The sequence below is a fragment of the Oncorhynchus kisutch genome, linkage group LG20, assembly GCF_002021735.2.
Source record: "Oncorhynchus kisutch isolate 150728-3 linkage group LG20, Okis_V2, whole genome shotgun sequence".
NCBI lineage: Eukaryota > Metazoa > Chordata > Actinopteri > Salmoniformes > Salmonidae > Oncorhynchus > Oncorhynchus kisutch.
This window is the reverse complement of record NC_034193.2, coordinates 28,922,749-28,941,552: the sequence shown is the minus strand read 5'-3', so window position 1 is coordinate 28,941,552 and position 18,804 is coordinate 28,922,749. Positions and strand designations below refer to the sequence as shown.

The 18,804-nt window shown below is 44.4% G+C and overlaps 1 protein-coding gene across 4 annotated transcripts in view; it reads right to left on the bottom strand.

Moving 5' to 3' along the window:
* Nucleotides 1-18,804, bottom strand: part of taok2b (TAO kinase 2b) — a 63,812-nt gene that overhangs the window by 25,309 nt on the left and 19,699 nt on the right. For all 4 annotated transcript variants that reach the window (XM_031799868.1, XM_031799870.1, XM_031799867.1 and 1 more), the window contains 7 exons: nt 14,007-14,100; nt 13,611-13,692; nt 12,976-13,143; nt 8,213-8,419; nt 6,288-6,493; nt 4,632-4,809; nt 4,127-4,255 (listed from right to left, as the gene is read on the bottom strand). In XM_031799868.1, coding sequence (XP_031655728.1) covers nt 4,127-4,255; nt 4,632-4,809; nt 6,288-6,493; nt 8,213-8,419; nt 12,976-13,143; nt 13,611-13,692; nt 14,007-14,100 — 1,064 coding nt within the window. The remainder of the gene's footprint in view (nt 1-4,126; nt 4,256-4,631; nt 4,810-6,287; nt 6,494-8,212; nt 8,420-12,975; nt 13,144-13,610; nt 13,693-14,006; nt 14,101-18,804) is intronic.

Below are 18,804 nucleotides of genomic sequence, written 5' to 3'. Positions count from 1 at the left end.
CAGGAGTGATGGTTGCTGATAATGGGCCTCTGTACGCCTATGTAGATATTCCATTAAAAATCAGCCGCTCCCAGCTACAGTATTAATATTGTCTAGGCTGTATTCCGGCTCAATTTGATGTTACAATTCGATGGACAAAAAAAAAGATGTGCTTTTCTTTCAAAAACAAGGAGATTTCTAAGTGACCCTAAAACTTTTGAACCGTAGTGTATATGTACAGTGCCTTCCGAATGTATTCATACCCCTTTTGTTTGGGCTGGCAAGTCATGGCTTGGTGATAAAAAAAAAAACAATAGCTGGCATTCCGTAGATCAGATGTGGTGGGTATCACCGAGATAGGCCTTTGTTCTGTTCCTCCAGGCTCAGTATTCCTAATTATTCTGGCATCTGGGAGACAACACCAGAGGCAGATGACCACAGGATGAACCCAAAGTGGCTTACGGTGCCCAGGGGGGATTGAACCAGCTATGACTGAGCAATCTTGGTATCAGGTTAAAGAAAAAAAGGAACAGCATGGTCTGTAAAGGGTAGGCTGCTCAGCCCAACAGTCCTGACTGGTATTAATTACTGCAATAATGAATCGATATTGAATAAAGAATTGTTTATAGAAATGACCATGTCTCTCTCACTTGAAAAGAATATTCATCACAATATTTGGCATCGCAGATGGGAAACCAAACTCTGCTGATGGCTCCTGAGGCCTGCCTAAGATCTGAAGGAGGGTGCCAGACAGGTGGTTACGGTGTTCCGAACAGAGACAGAAATAGGGTGAGACTCACATTTCTTGGAAACAATAATAATTAATTACAATGGCATTCTGAGGGAACTGCCATCTGACGTTAACATCCTAATCTGTGTGTATCGGATGCAAACTAGGATCAGTATGAACTAGTTAACCTCTACAGGTTAACTAGTCTCCCCCGCGGGATGGTTGAGGTAACGAAGGCTAATGTGATTAGCATGAGGTTTTAAGAAACAAGCACATTTCCCAGGACAGACATATCTGATATGGGCAGAAAGCTTAAATTCTTGTTAATCTAACTGCACTGGCTAATTTACAGTAGCTATTACAGTGAAAGAATACCATGCTATTGTTTGAGGAGTATACACAGTTATGAACTTGAAAATGTATTAATAAATCAAATTAGGCACATTTGGGCAGACTTGATAGAACATTTTGAACAGAAATGCAATGGTTCATTGAATCAGTCTAAAACGTAGCTAATACACCGCTACTATCTAGTGGCAAAATCTAAATTGCGCCTAACCTCATTGAATGAGGGACTAGAGTGCAGGTGAGGGGTTGCGAGGGCATGTGGCTTGGTGAAGTTCAAATTTGAACGTGTAATGTAAAATGTTTGATAAATGAGGTAAACGGGTATGCCCCGGTTACTATTGTTAAATGTTATTGTGCATGTTTTGTTATTCCTGATACTTAAAATACAAGGTAAAACTGGATTTTCTGGGACTGTGTTACATAGGTAGGAGACATGGGTACGCTGTTGGTAGTTTTGCACAATTGGATAGATGTAGGAGAATCTATGCCATAGTAATCCCAGTAGGCGATATCCCAGTGTGGATACAACACCCTGTTGTGAGACCACTAATTAGGCAATATTTTGATAATGGTATGGGTTTCCCTTTTCATAGACACGGTTTTGTTATCTAAAATAAAACAGCGCTAAACAGGGGTTTTCCTCGTCCGACTCATTTCCCATGTGTACTGTGTTTATGAGTGTGATGTGAGAGTGTGGAAATAAGTGTCAATCTGAAGTTTTAATAAGATATAGGAATGTGTATAATAAGCTGTTGTTACTTTAGAAAGTAAGTTGAGATATGTAGCGTTATCTTGTGGTTCGTTCAACACTGCTCATCATAATAAATCACCCCGTGATATTCTAAGTGCTAGATGTTATTTTTTTAGACGATAGTGGAAAATCTATGATATCTGGAAGTCTAGAGAACAGTTGAGAATTATTCCAATGACCGGCCGGGCAGCGTCTGGGAAACGAACGCTTCTGGTTTCCGCTTGGAGTGGTAGCGATGGAGAGTCAGGAAACACACAGAGTTGTTAATTAATGTGAGTACCTAAGATTTCCTACGTTATATATTGATTCTTTGAAGATAATAAAAAAAAAGAAGAGAAATAACGGTGTGTGTATATAATCTTTTACGAAAGTAACACTGGAAATATAATGAAATTCAACTTAAACACATAGGTTCAGAGTGGTCAGAGTGGTCTCTTCATGGATCATTTGATAGCTATAAAAGTTCAAAGCATTTTATGACTAAACGCTTATGGGATTCTCTCAGTCTGGGTCATCTCAGAAAAAGATGAGTATATTAAAACCGCGAGGAGAGAGGCAGAAAGAAATTAATAGAAGAGGTAAACTACAGCAAAGCAAAGACACTAATAGCAGCGCACAAGCATTCTACCAATTTGGCTCGAATATGGGAAAAAAACAATCATGGATAGCATTCGGTAACATTTCCCTGCTGACAGGAAAATTCCAAACTAATAAGAGAATTCAGGGATGCAATTGTGACTTGGCACAATGACATAAAATAACCTTTAGCTCAATACACAAGCGTATTGATGTTAGCGTTTTATCAGCGTAATCGCACTGTACTATTTGTGACGTAATGTAGAGAATGTAGTATGCTAATTGGAAGTAAGATATACATTCTGTTATAAGTATGACAAATTTGTTGCTGGCGCTATCCTTATGAACCACACGGCATATCGTTTACTAACTATATGCTATTCAACTACCCAACGTTTGTCGACTTGATTATTCATGTCATTCTTAGCTTAGCTAAATGGTATAGTCATTGTGCGTTCAATGGACATTGTTAAAATGGGGTACTTGGTAAATTCACTCAGGCAATTGTTCGGACTTCAGAGGAGTTGTCTGAATGTACCAGAGCGCAGAATAACTCATTTATTTACGAATGCGCAATGCCCGTTGAATATGGCCTGTGTCAGTCAACGTTAAGGAAATAGCGTCATTTAAATTGCCAGCAGCATTTAGTCACCAACATTTTGAATAACTTGAAAAAAAAAACAAAAAAAAAAAGCTTAACCAGCTCAGCTAGGTGAGTAGAACGGAGAGTGAAGACATATTCTCGTTTGTGTCTGGAAGTAACGTTGGCCTGAAAGCTAGACAAGGTGTTGGGACTGCCTTTGTGAGGTAAGAAAAATATTATGCATTATGAATCAGAGAGCTTGGACCAACCTTGCTTTTTAGCAGATTTTGGGGTTAAATAATCCTTGTGAGAATCAAGGACAGTATATAATAGGTAATATTAAAATTGGCAGTATATATGGGCGAGAGCACGAATAGTCAAACTTTGTTTCACGCCGCATTCAAACAAATCGCTGAAGGGTGTAGATTCAATATGTGGTGAATTTGTTATTGGCGTAAAAAGACAAAAGAAACATCACCACATTAGTAAACTGTGGTTAAGCAGGGTGACAAGGCATATGTGACCTGATTCAGGAAACTAGGTGTATGTCACGACTTCACAGGAGAGCGGACAATCAAAATACCGGACAAGTGAACTTCCATGTGCCTTAATATCAAACTTGTATGGCATCTGTTAATACGAATACAATTGTTAAATTACGAGCCTAGTTGCTTTAGCCACAGAAAAAGTGAGTAGAAAATAGTAAAAAGAAAAACCCTTGAATGAGTAGGCATCCAAACTTTTGACTGGTACTGTATAAATATATATTTTTTTATTAAAAAAGGGAAAAAAGTCATCACAATACTGACATGTGCATTATCCATATTGCATGTTCTGTTAGAGCAAATGCAGTCAACCGATTGTTCCAAACAAGAATGCTGCTGCTTTCCACTTTGCTTCTTAATAGAAGTAATTCCATTTCTACGATTCCAACAGCTAACCCAAGTGTTTTGATTTATATTACATGTCAAATTGCAATCATAATATTTGGTCAAGAAAATGGCAATTAGATTTGTTTGCCAATATCGTGCAGCCCTAGTAGATGGATTATTGGTTGGTGAGTAATTGCAGTACGATTAGTTTGTAATTGCAGTATGGTTAGTGTGTAGTTACGGTATGGTTGATGAGTATTTACAGTATGGTTGCAGTGTGGTTGTACCTCTTTGAGCTGCTCCTTGCGTGCGCGGTACTGCCGTTTCTGGGATTCCAGCAGGCTGGTCAGTTCCTTCTTCTGCTGGGCCAGGATGTGCTGCTGGAACTTCTTCTCCTCAGCCAGGGCTGCCTTGGTCTGAAAACCAACCACACATGGCCATAAGCAAACTAAGAATAGAGCTAAACACCCCCCTAAATTCTAGAGCTTATATACGGCTTGACTATCTACTTTGGCCTACAAATGTACATTGAGATCCTGGGATAGCCGCCCCGTCGCCAATACCCTCTTTTCTTTCAACGTTTCCTTCCATCTCATTCCACTCCCCCCCCCCTCCCCCCATCTGTACCTCTTTCTTCAACCCGGTGCTTCTTGCTAAGGTTGTCCCCACCTTCCCAATCTCACACTTCTCCTTCCCTTCCTATCCCTCTTTCTCCAGGATTTCCTTGTGCTTTTTTGCTGAGGTTGTCCCCACCTACCTCGCTCCTGATCCATACCTCCCTCCTTCCCTTACCTCCTTCTCCAGGATAGCCTGGTGCTTCTTGCTCAGCTTGTCCCCCTCCCCTCCAAAGCTGTTTCTCTGGTTCTCCAACTCCTTGTCCAGCCTCAGCTGATGCTCATCCATCTCCGCCTTCAGCTTGTTTTCGAGGCCCATCAGCTGCTTCTGGTGCTGCCGCCGCATGCGCTTGTACCTGGGACGGGGTAAAGGAGTATTTGACACGAGAAAAGTATGTCAAAAACTAGTACAGCCAAATGGAATGGGCAATTATATAAGCAGCCCGATTCAGATATTTTGACAACCAGTACAGCCAACTGCGCCGGTCGGTTTTACATGGTTCCATGAACTGCTTTCTAACCACAAATTAGTATTTAGAACATTCATTACCTGTGGGCTAAGCTGGTTGAAATGGCATCATTAAAACCAGTTTACAACCCATATGTTGTCATTTGGATGTAATGATTATTACAAATAATTTCAACCAGTTATAGCTGATAGCCATTTTGTGCATCACAGCGTGGCTAGAGCTAGTCGCAAATAGTGGTTGCATGATACACCCAAACTTCTGTATTTCTTCAATACCACATGAAACAGTTCTGTTACTTTCAGTTATTCTACCAAATGTGCCTTACATTTGGAAATAAACTAAATGTATTAATTTGCCCAAGTTTTATCATAAGACATGAACAGAAGTGATTCTTATTCCCTGCAACTTTCTGATGAGGTAACGGCTCAGAAACGCACCGTTTCATGTGTGTGCGGTGTGCGTATGTCTTACCACTTTGTGTAGCCGCTAGCAATGCAAATGTTAACCGTCTTCGGGTAGATGAAAAGGCTTCCCCAAAAACCTTGAACCAAACACTAACAACAAAGTAGCCTATGCCTTCCTGGCAGAATCAAGATTATCTGCATCAATCCAGCGGCCATTTGTTTTGTAAACTACATCACGTGCACTACATAAAACATTGCTAACCAAACAAGAGTGTTAAGTGCATGCCACTTGAATTAATGGGTAACTACATAAAAAAAAATCTAATCTATCTAAAAATCTAATCTAACTCCCAGACCTCAAAAGTGGTCCCCGACGTGGTCTAAGCATTGTTGTGGACTTAACTTCCAATGTTGTTGTTTTTCTATTTTTAAAGTGTGATTTTGGGTTAAACTAGAAAATAAATAAGAGGGCAAAAAAATAAAAAAAATAACAATCCTGCTCTCTGCTTAATTTTTGGTCCCGTGGGATGATTCTGGTATCGAGTATTGTGATACTAAACCTGGTATCAGTATTGAAGTCAACATTCTGGTATCATTAGAATACTAGTAGTGAGTACCTCTGAAAAATACTATATTAGTACACTCCCCTACATACATATGTATTTGGACAATGACTATTCTCCAGCATTTTCTATTTGAGATCAAACGTTTCATATGAGGCGACAGTACAGAATGTTTATTTGAGACTATATCGGGAGGCCGGTACCATATTACTTGTACACAACCACATCCAGCGTGTGACAGTGGATGAATTTGCAGATTGTTTGGCTCAATATTATCTGAAAAGGTGAATGATGACTGGAATAAATCAATTAACTTGATTTCCATGGACTAGCCAATACGTTGCCTTCTAATTCCAGATGGGCTCTTTCTTTGGTCGTTCCATAAAAGCTCTCCTACCCAGACATCTGCTCCCTCAGCGCCGACCCCTGCTCATGCTCCTGGATCTGCCGGGTCACCAGCGATGCTGTCCGGATCGTGGCAAAGTGATCTCGGCTGCGGTGTCCCTTCCGCCTGCCACCTTCTCGTCCCTCACCCCGTGACGGGGGCTGCTGCTGTGCGTCCAGTTCGGGCTGGTAGGGGTCGTCGTAGATGTTGTCATGGCTCTGATGTAGAGAGAGGGACACATCTTTTCTGTGTAAATCATGTGTTGCATTGTGGAATCAATCTAGGGGTGGGGGAAGAGTAGGTCATTAGCCAATAGTGAGCCATTTATGTGGTAAACTAAACTAAAACCATCATTTACAGTTTTTAGAATCAGCGCAACAGAAACACCCCAAAAAAACAGTTCACCTTCGGTATTTTACAATCATCATATCTAGCTAAATACACTGAACAGTAATATAAAACGCAACATGCAACAATTTCAAAGATTTTACTGAGTTACAGTTCATATAAGGAAATCAGTCAATTGAAATAAATTCCTTGGGCCCTAATATATTTTTTACTTCTATTTAACTAGGCAAGTCAGTTAAGAACAAATTCTTATTTTCAATGACGGTGCCTTTTTCAGGGGCAGAACGACAGATATTTTTACCTTGTCAGCTCGGGGATTCGATCTTGCAACCTTTTGGTTACAAGTCCAACGCTCTAACCACTAGGCTAGCTGCTGCCCCGTATTTCACATGACTGGGAATACAGATCTGCATCTGGTAGGGGTGTGGATCAGAAAAGCAGTCAGTATCTGGTGTGACCACCATCTGACTCATGCAGACTTTTCCCAAGGGAGTTTGGCCTTTTCGCGGCACGCTTGTAAGGCTCAGATTATCCAAAAGGGTTCCAACAAGTATTCTACCGTTCTCCTCTGTAGTTGTCCGGTGTCTTGTCACGTAGTCCTGAACAGAACTACAGAGTTTATTTTCCTTCCATTCGCTCTCGAAGATGCTTCTTTGAAGATAGGCTAGCCAGCTGTGTTGATGGTTCCCAGTGGGGTGATGAGAGTAGCATAATACGATGGTTTGAGCAGAGTAGTAGAATAGTCCCACAGCATCATCAGCAAACCACTCACCCACACGACGCCATCTGCCCGATACAATTGAAACGAGAGCACACTTTTCCAGCGTGTCAATGGCAATCAAAGGTGAGCATTTGCCCACTGAAGTTGGTTACGACACCAAACTGCAGTCAGGTCAAGACCCTGGTGAGGAAAACGAGCACGCAGATGAGCTTCCCCGAGACGGTTTCTAACAGTTCGTGCAAAAAATTATTCAATTTAGCTAACCCAGTTTCATCAGCTGTCCGGGTGGCTGGTCTCAGACATTCCCGCAAGTGAAGGAGCCGGATGTGGAGGTCCTGGGCTGGCATTGTTACACGGTCTGCAGTTGTGAGACCGGTTGGGTGTACTGCCAAATTCTCTATAATTAACATTGGAGGCGGCTTATGGTAGAGAAACAAATTCTCTAGCAACAGCTCTCGTGAACATTCCTTCAGTCAGCATGGCAATTGCATCTCTGGTGTTGTGTGACAAAACTGCACATTTTAGAGTGGCCTTTGATTGTCTCCAGCACAAGGTGCACCTGAGTAATGAATTTGAGTGAAACACTTTTGTCCATATGTACATTTTCTGGGATCTTTTATTTCATGTCATGAAATATGGTACCAACACTTAAAATGTTGTGTTGATATTTTTGTTCAGTGTAGTAATTGTTTACCCACCTCATACAGCAGTGTTTACACATACTGACAAAATTGTGAAATAGGACTTGGGTGACGCTCTGGGCAAATTGGGGGGGGGGGGGGGGGGGTCTTATGCCACCCACCCCGGAAAAAAATAGTCTAAAAGAAACACTGCTGTGACTAATGTCTAAAGGTAAGTCCCAACTGACCAGGGGCTTGTGCAGGACTGAGCTGTTGGAGGTGACTGTTTGCTCGCCCTCCTGCATCATGGCCATCTCGCCGCTGTCGTCCGAACCGTCCGCCAGGCTGTTGACCGAGCTGCTCTGGGAGCTTGCGCTGATGGACATGGAAGGCAGCGAATGGGAGCTCTCCATGCTGTTGACCGTACCTGTCCGCAGCATGTACTGCTCCACGTCCTGGAGACAGAGGGATGGCGGTTAGGAGAAGTGGTGATAACATATGCACGATCACGCACACACAAATGCATAGCTAGCCTACATACACAGTGTTACCAATACTTACAAACACCGATACACACCTAAATAAACACCTACGCATTCTCTCAGATGCAGTTCAAACGGACCTCAAACTCTCATCTACAAATTTCAATCATAAGGCATTCATTGGATTCCTGTGTTTCCTATGCAAGGCCCTGGGGGAAGACAATTAGACCCCGAAAGGTCATCAAAAAGGAAGGAGGACCAAAGCACTCTTCATATAATGAATTAAAAGGCCTTTATTTGTATGGCATGTTGAATGGAAACAAAGATTTAAAACTCCTGATGGGATCAAAGTTATATTGTTGTATTGGAGGAAGAGGATGAGCTCATACAATGAGTCAAGGCACACAATTTTGGACTACACTTTGGTGATGTATTCTATTAAAGACAGGATGGATGCTAATGCTAGCTGTATTCCTGAACAGAGTGGTGGTGCACAGCTCAATCCTCTTCCTCTAAATTAACCTTTACGGGATCAGTGTCCCTATACTGGGACGGTGGATGCTAACATGCACTAAAGTGACTAGAATGTAATTGTAAGTAATAGCAAACTTTCCAGGACATAGACATGTCTTACACGGGCAGAAAGCTTAACATTCTTGTTAATCTAACTGCACTGTCCAATTAAGAGTAACTATTAGTGAAAATGCTATTGCTATCACAGCAACTGGTTTGGTAGATTCACCTCTGAAAGTAAATAATGTACTTACATTCAGTAATCTTGCTCTGATTTGTCATCCTGAGGGTCCCATAGATATAATATAGTATAGTTTCATTTGAAAAAAATCTATTTAAAAATTCAAATGTAGGAACTGGGTTCTACAGTTTGAACCCCTGCTGTCTCTGGTCCACACCCACCCCGCCATCTAGCTGTGTGAAAGTTAGTGTATAAGCTCATGATCCATTATGTATGACATTCCAGGGAGTGTGTAAACTCACAAAAATTATATGGTAATACAAAATGTATGCTTTCTTTAGTTATGTACTTGAAAATGTATCAATTGACCAATTCAGGACATTTGGCCAAACTTGATAAAAACTACTGGGCAGTAGTGCAATGCTTCACTTGATCAAATCTGAAACTGCATACAATGCTGTCATCTAGTGGCCAAAATATAAATTGCAACTAAACTGCAATATATTATATCCTTTCTCTTGCATTTCAAAGCTGGAACAAAAATATACATTTTTTTTGTTATCATCTTTTACCAGATATAATGTGTAATATTCTACATTAATTTCACATTTCCACAAACTCCAAAGTGTTTCCTTTCAAATGGTTTCAAGAATATGCATATCCTTGCTTCAGGTCCTGAGGTACAGGCAGTTAGATTTGGGATGTCATTTTAGGTGAAAATTGAAAAAAAGGGTCCAAGAGGTTTTAAGACTAGTGCGTTCTGTAGTCCGTCTTCCCCCTCACTCAACATCCTACTTTTTTCTATTGAGCTGGTCCTACATCATCCTCGGCTAACTATTACTACTCTCCTCTCTTCCGACTGCCTCTTCATTTTTTCCCTCTACGTAACATCTCCATGTCCTCCCCGCTATCTTCTCTCTTTTGTTCATCCCTCTACTGCCTCTCCAAGTCCACTTTCTCCCCCACCCCTCATTATCTCCTTTTTATGCCATTTCTCTCATCCCCCCTTCACCTGCCTACTTCCTTAACTGCTCTCCTCCGTCCTTACCTCCCATTCTCCTCTCAACCTGCCATTTCTCTCCTCCTCCCATCCTCCTCAACCCCTTCTCCATGCTTACCACCTACTCGGAAACCCCTTCCACATCACACACCCCTTCAACCCCTCTCCCCTTACCACCACCTCCCTCATCACCCCCCCCCCTTACTACCACCTCCCTCATCACCCCTCCCCCCCTTACTACCACCTCCCTCATCACCCCTCCCCCCCTTACTCTCACCTCCCTCATCACCCCTCCCCCCCTTACTACCACCTCCCTCATCACCCCCCCCCCTTACTACCATCTCCCTCATCACCCCCCCCTTACTACCATCTCCCTCATCACCCCCCCCCTCCTTACTACCATCTCCCTCATCACCCCCCCCCCCCCCCCCTTACTACCATCTCCCTCATCACCCCCCCCCCCCCCTTACTACCATCTCCCTCATCACCCCCCCCCCCCCTTACTACCATCTCCCTCATCACCCCCCCCCTCCTTACTACCATCTCCCTCATCACCCCCCCCCCCCCCCCCTTACTACCATCTCCCTCATCACCCCCCCCCCCTTACTACCATCTCCCTCATCACCCCCCCCCCCCTTACTACCATCTCCCTCATTTTTTATTTATTTATTTATTTTACCTTTATTTAACCAGGTAGGCAAGTTGAGAACAAGTTCTCATTTACAATTGCGACCTGGCCAAGATAAAGCAAAGCAGTTCGACAGATAAAACGACACAGAGTTACACATGGAGTAAAAACAAACATACAGTCAATAATGCAGTATAAACAAGTCTATATACAATGTGAGGTGAGAAGGGAGGTAAAGGCAAAAAAGGCCATGATGGCAAAGTAAATACAATATAGCAAGTAAAATACTGGAATGGTAGTTTTGCAATGGAAGAATGTGCAAAGTAGAAATAAAAAATAATGGGGTGCAAAGGAGCAAAATAAATAAATAAATTAAAATTAAATACAGTTGGGAAAGAGGTAGTTGTTTGGGCTAAATTATAGGTGGGCTATGTACAGGTGCAGTAATCTGTGAGCTGCTCTGACAGTTGGTGCTTAAAGCTAGTGAGGGAGATAAGTGTTTCCAGTTTCAGAGATTTTTGTAGTTCGTTCCAGTCATTGGCAGCAGAGAACTGGAAGGAGAGGCGGCCAAAGAAAGAATTGGTTTTGGGGGTGACTAGAGAGATATACCTGCTGGAGCGTGTGCTACAGGTGGGAGATGCTATGGTGACCAGCGAGCTGAGATAAGGGGGGACTTTACCTAGCAGGGTCTTGTAGATGACATGGAGCCAGTGGGTTTGGCGACGAGTATGAAGCGAGGGCCAGCCAACGAGAGTGTACAGGTCGCAATGGTGGGTAGTATATGGGGCTTTGGTGATAAAACGGATTGCACTGTGATAGACTGCATCCAATTTGTTGAGTAGGGTATTGGAGGCTATTTTGTAAATGACATCGCCAAAGTCGAGGATTGGTAGGATGGTCAGTTTTACAAGGGTATGTTTGGCAGCATGAGTGAAGGATGCTTTGTTGCGAAATAGGAAGCCAATTCTAGATTTAACTTTGGATTGGAGATGTTTGATATGGGTCTGGAAGGAGAGTTTACAGTCTAACCAGACACCTAAGTATTTGTAGTTGTCCACGTATTCTAAGTCAGAGCCGTCCAGAGTAGTGATGTTGGACAGGCGGGTAGGTGCAGGTAGCGATCGGTTGAAGAGCATGCATTTAGTTTTACTTGTATTTAAGAGCAATTGGAGGCCACGGAAGGAGAGTTGTATGGCATTGAAGCTTGCCTGGAGGGTTGTTAACACAGTGTCCAAAGAAGGGCCGGAAGTATACAGAATGGTGTCGTCTGCGTAGAGGTGGATCAGGGACTCACCAGCAGCAAGAGCGACCTCATTGATGTATACAGAGAAGAGAGTCGGTCCAAGAATTGAACCCTGTGGCACCCCCATAGAGACTGCCAGAGGTCCGGACAGCAGACCCTCCGATTTGACACACTGAACTCTATCAGAGAAGTAGTTGGTGAACCAGGCGAGGCAATCATTTGAGAAACCAAGGCTGTCGAGTCTGCCGATGAGGATATGGTGATTGACAGAGTCGAAAGCCTTGGCCAGATCAATGAATACGGCTGCACAGTAATGTTTCTTATCGATGGCGGTTAAGATATCGTTTAAGACCTTGAGCGTGGCTGAGGTGCACCCATGACCAGCTCTGAAACCGGATTGCATAGCAGAGAAGGTATGGTGAGATTCGAAATGGTCGGTAATCTGTTTGTTGACTTGGCTTTCGAAGACCTTAGAAAGGCACGGTAGGATAGATATAGGTCTGTAGCAGTTTGGGTCAAGAGTGTCCCCCCCTTTGAAGAGGGGGATGACCGCAGCTGCTTTCCAATCTTTGGGAATCTCAGACGACACGAAAGAGAGGTTGAACAGGCTAGTAATAGGGGTGGCAACAATTTCGGCAGATAATTTTAGGAAGAAAGGGTCCAGATTGTCTAGCCCGGCTGATTTGTAGGGGTCCAGATTTTGCAGCTCTTTCAGAACATCAGCTGAATAGATTTGGGAGAAGGAGAAATGGGGAAGGCTTGGGCGAGTTGCTGTTGGGGGTGCAGTGCTGTTGTCCGGGGTAGGAGTAGCCAGGTGGAAAGCATGGCCAGCCATAGAAAAATGCTCATCACCCCCCCCCCCCTTACTACCATCTCCCTCATCACCCCCCCCCCCTTACTACCATCTCCCTCATCACCCCCCCCCCCCCCCCCCCCTTACTACCATCTCCCTCCCTCCTCATACCTCCTCCTCCTCTCCTCCCTCGGGCTGGGGCCCGTTGAGGGCCTCGTGGAAAAGGATCTTCTTCATTTTGCGGTACTGCAGGTTGTCCAGCTCCCGCACCGCGTCTTTGGTGCGAGCTATCAGGTCCATCACCGCCGTGTGAGGACGCTCTCTGCATAGGAAATGGTGCTGAGGGAGAGGAAGGGAGAATGGCTTCTAAAGTTAATCCAGCAGGCAAAACTGGTCAAATTGATGTCGGAATTACATAAAGTCTAGTTGGCATTGATTGACATCACGTCATTACATCTTTGTTGGTTTAATGCGTCAACCTAGCTGGGAAAACTGGTTGCAATGAGACCTTTGAAACCTGATTACAACATTCAACCAATTCTGGTTGTAAGGACGTAATTTCTACCTGATGGTGCCACTTGGAGCTGTTGGAAAGTTAAGGTTCACTTTAAACTGGAGCCATTGAAGAGATGCTCCTTTACCATCATGAGAATAAGGAATCACAGCACCTCTGATATTATTCATGGGTAAAGAGTTCATGACCATTCCTTGGTTTCTACATGTTTGTGTAGTGCCTTCTTTTGATTCTTAAACTTTGAATAACTATTTAAAAAAAGAGGAAACGTAGACCAAGAGATAGCGTTTACCTTCAGCAGCACGTCCGAGGTAGGTCTGTCCTGGTGGATCTTCTGCAGACACGAGTCCACAAAGTTATGGAAATAGTCAGACCTGAAAAGGACGAGACCAAACAACGAGGATCTAGTCACAGTCGCACTATAAAACGGTACTCATCTATCTACACCAGGAGTGTCAAACTCATTTTGCCAGCAGGCTATATGTTTGACACCCCTGATCTACACCAATGGCTCATATTGTTCTCAGAAAGTAGCCTGGTCCCAGATCTGTTTGTGGTAAGTCCTAAGGTCATTGTCATAGAAGGCCATACAGCACAACCATATCTGGGACCAGGCTACTCAGAAAGTATATTGACATTAAAACAAAGAGGGCACAAGAACCACCTCCGTGCTCAGTCAGTGGCTCACCAGTGATTGGACTGCAGAACGGGACTCTCGTTCTGGGCAATGTGGTATAAGGCACTCATAGCATTCATATTGAACAGAGGCGGCTTCCTCTCCGCTGCATAGAGAGACAGAGACAAAGTTCAGGAGACATACAGCATCAAACACACTCAAGGCCAGATTTGTATCAAAATACAGGTGTGAACCATCCAGAGGCGTGAGAGCCAAGGGGAGTCAGAGGGGCGGGCCACTCTGGGAATCACCGCCGATACAGGATTCCCCCTGAACAAACCCCTTATTACTGGAGCATGTGAAGGGACAGTGGCAAATACACACAAGAAATAGAGAAGAACAATGGAGACACAGAGGGGGACAAAGAAATAAGGAAAAATAAAGAATGAAGAGAAGATAAAAGGACAGGACATTTTATTTTACCTTTATTTAACTAGGCAAGTCAGTTAAGAACAAATTCTTATTTTCAATGATGGCCTAGGAACAGTGGGTTAACTGCCTGTTCAGGGGCAGAACGACAGATTTGTACCATGTCAGCTCGGGGATTTGAACTTGCAACCTTCCGGTTACTAGTCCAACGCTCTGACCACTAGGCTACCCTGCCTCCCCATTGAGAGACAAAGGTAAAGAACGGCTTAAAAGAGGAAGAACTTCAGTGATTTCTGTAGCCACAAACGAGACTATTTAATTTGGTAATAATCTAAATGATCTTTGGATTTTGTTGAACCGGCTGAGTGCCATTATGTGAACATGAAATATATCATTTAGATTTCTGCAACTCTTCCTCCGTTTACACCACTCCTCGCTACCACATAGTTCAGAACCCCTCTGAAATGATCAGTGGTGGAAACCGCGGGCACTAGAAGTGGTGACAGAGTTACTTTGGTATATTAAGAATGGATGTTGCATTGTTAAAACAGTTGGCTTCATGCTCAATTGCGCAAAAGAAAGGCATAGACCTCTTGAGAACGGAAATGGCCAGTTTGGCTCAGGCAGGGAAGAACAGTAAGCCTGGAGTGGGGACCCAAATACCTAGGCGACAAGAACAGGATGACAATGAGGTCTATCTGCTTTCATTCGAGAGGTCAGCAGTAAGAGGACGGGTCCCGCAGCGGTGGGCAGGGATGCTGGCTCCCTCTCAGTCTGGGCGTGCGCAGGCTGCATATTTCGACCTGGGTTCTGCAGAAGCAGAGGACTACAATAAATTAAAGGCTAAAATCTTCTCGTTATTGTCCAAATCCACGAGCACCGACCAAGCGTTTCCACGCGTGGACCTTCGATAGCAATGCATCAGAGAGCCCAAATGCACCGACTAATACGGCTGACCGAGGTTGACTTGAACCAACAACAAAAAAGGATCCGGGGCAGTCATCGAAAAACTGGTGATGGACAGCTCCCACCGGAATGGTATGGCAAGGCAACCCCCAGACAGCAGATCAGCTGGTTCAGCTAATAGAGACTTGCCAAGCCACCACGGAGCTGGTGCGCACGTCTGGAGCAGAGATGGTCCGCTCCGGTACCAATGCCCAGTCTGAAGAGGCCGCCGGAAAGGCCCCAGGGCAGACCTGAACCAGAGGCGAGAGAGCCCCGTGGAACATTCCCTGAACCAGCACCAAGGAGGTATCCAACTAAGGTCAGTGAGTGTTTCCGATGTAGGGAGCTCAGCTATACTTCAATCAAATCGATTTGAAGCGCTCTTTTTTAAAAACTTGTTTTTATTTTATTTTTACATCAGCCCATGTCACAAAGTGATATACAGAAACCCAGCCTAAAACCACAAACAGCAAACAATGCAGATGTAAGAGCACAGTGCCAAGGAAAGACTCCCTAGAAAGGCAGGAACCATGGCAGTGTCCCCTTAATGATGAATCCATGCCTCCGGTAAAAAGGGAGTGCATCCATGTAATCTATACCCACAGTGTTGGACCGCAGAGGGAGCCCCAGCCTGTGGAAATCCAAGGACAGGACGCAGAAGGGGTGCTCAACTCCGGTAGTAGGATTACCCTTGTTCTGTCACACTTCGTACAGGAGGGGGATATGTGTTAGTAACAGAGGTCAGTCTGATGTATCTATGGGGACACGTGCATATACCCAGTGGCACATACCCAGAGACTAAACAGAACCCCAAGCCTGCACCAGAGTACAAAATAAATGCTCATCCCCCTCCATCATTGAAATGCCCTCAGAGTGGATAGCTATGGATCTGGTTGGTCATATTCCCAAATCAGTCCAGGGGCACGAATATATACAGGTGGTAATCGATTATGCCACACTCTACCCCAAACCCATTCCCATGCGCAATTTATCCACTAGAAGGATTTGCTAAAGAGTTTCAAATGTTTTCAGAGTCAGCCTACTCTCCTCTATTTTGACCAACCAGGGGACCCTGTTCATGTACCGCATAACGAAAGATTTGTGTGCCTTGTACCAGGTGAAACAGATACGCACGAGTGTATATCATCCTCAGATGGTTGATGCAAATGCTTAAATAAAACAGTTAGGTCAATGTTAAAAAAACAACATTGAAATGGGACGGGAGGAACTGGGACATGTTATTAACTCACTTTCTGTTTGCTCTTAGGGAGGTGCACCAGTCGTCAACGGGCTTTTCCCCATTCAAACTTATATGGTAGACCGTGCCGAGGGATCCTGGACCTCAACAAAGAGGCATGGGAAGCCCAGCTGAGTCCCCACAGAACTGACTGAACATGCCACCTTACTGCGAGAACGGATGGCCGCAGTGTGGCCAACAGTGAAGGAACACATGGAGGGGGAGCAGCAAGCGCAACCGACAGCCCCAAAGTTAATGTAGGAGATACGGTACTCCTTTTAATTCTGAAAGCTGAACATAGGTTTTTAAAGCAATGGAGAGGTCCATATGAAGTATCGGTAAAATTATCACCTGTAAATTACTGTTTGGCAGACAGGTAGGAGAAAACCTGAACAGCTACACCAACCTTATGAAGGAGTACCACGAGAGAAATGGAAAATGTTATGTTCTGCTCCCTTCCCGCAGCCCAACAAGATCAACCCCCAACAGTGGTGCAGGTTGGGAAGTCGCTGACGCACAAGCAAGAGCTGGACCTACAGGCCCTAGTGAACCGACGCTGGGAGATATTCTCAGCCCTCACAGGGAATACAGATCTCATCCTGCATCATATATACACGGATCCAGGCAAGAGTGAATTTAGGGCCTTTATAGAATCCCTGCTGCGCAACAGAAAATTGTCAGTGGGGGTAAGATATGCTGGGTTGGGAAGTCGAGGCGTCTCACAAAAAAATGTAAATAGAACTGTAGGGTAACCAGATGGTTGCAACCCTTTAACTTCTCTATCATCTATAGATCCAGGGTCCATCACAAAAACAGAAACGCTATCCTTCCACGAAGGCTGGTGCTCAACCTGCTGTGTTGATTCTGAGGACGGGAGTGTTTCAACCATCCAGAGGCGTGGGGGCCAAGGATATTCAGAAGGAAGGGGCCACCATGGGAATCCAACATCACACCCCTTATTACCGGTGCAGGTGAAGGGACGGGGGAAATTACGCATGAGAAAAATAGGAAAACAATGGAGACCCGCGGGGGAGAAAGAACAAAGAAGAATATAGAACAAAAGCATAAAAGGACAAGAGGACATTGAGAGTGACAAGTTTAGCCACAAGAGACACTCATTTGGTGATTATCGAAATGATCTTTAGTTTGTAAGTGAAGTGCTATGAACCGGGCTTGGATTTTGTTTCCCCTTTCATGAACCGGCCTTGTGACATTCTGTGAACATTAAATACACTACATGACCAAAGGTATGTGGACACCTGCTTATCGAACATCTCATTCTAAAAATCATGGGCATTAATATGAAGTTGGTCCCCTCTTCGCTGCTATAACAGCCTCCACTCTTCTAAGAAGGCTTCCACTATATGTAAGCACATTGCATCGGGGACTTGCTTCCATTCAGCCATGACAGCATTAGTGAGGTCGGGCACTGATGTTGGGCAATTAGGACCTGGCTCGCAGTCGGCGTTCAAATTCATCCCATAGGCGTTTGATGGGGTTGAGGTCAGGGCTCTGTGCAGGCCAGTCAAGTTCTTCCATACCCATCTCAACAAACCATTTCTGTATGGACCCCGCCTTTTGCATAAAGGCATTGTCATGCTGAAACAGGACAGGGCCTGCCCCAAACTGTTGCCACAAAGCTGTAAGCACAGAATCATCTAGAATGTCATTGCATGCTGCAGTGTTAAGATTTCCCTTCATTGGAACTAAGGGGCCAATCCCGAGCCATTAATAACAGCCCCAGACCATCATTCCTCCTCAACCACACTTTACAGTTGGCACTATGCATTGGGGCAGGTAGCGTTCTCCTGGCATCTGCCAAACCTAGATTCTTCCGTCCGACTGCCAGATGGTGAAGCATGATTCGTCACACCAGAGAACGCGTTTCCACTGCTCCAGAGTCCAATGGCGGTGATCTATACACCACTCCAGCCGACGCTTGACATTGCACATTGTGATCTTAGGCTTGTGTGTGGCTGCTCGGCAATGGAATCCCAATTCATGAAGCTCCAGACGAACAGTTCTTGTGCTGACGTTGCTTCCAGAGGCAGATTGGAACTCAGTAGTGAGTGTTGTAACCGAGGATAGATGATTTTTACGCGCCACATCACTCGCTGGTCGCCTTCTGTGAGCTTGTGTGGCCTACCACTAGGCAGCTGAGCTGTTGTTTCTCCTTGACGTTTCCACTTCAGAATAACAACACTTACAGTTTACCAGTGCCAGCTGTAGCAGGGCACAAATTTGACGAAAAGGTGTCAT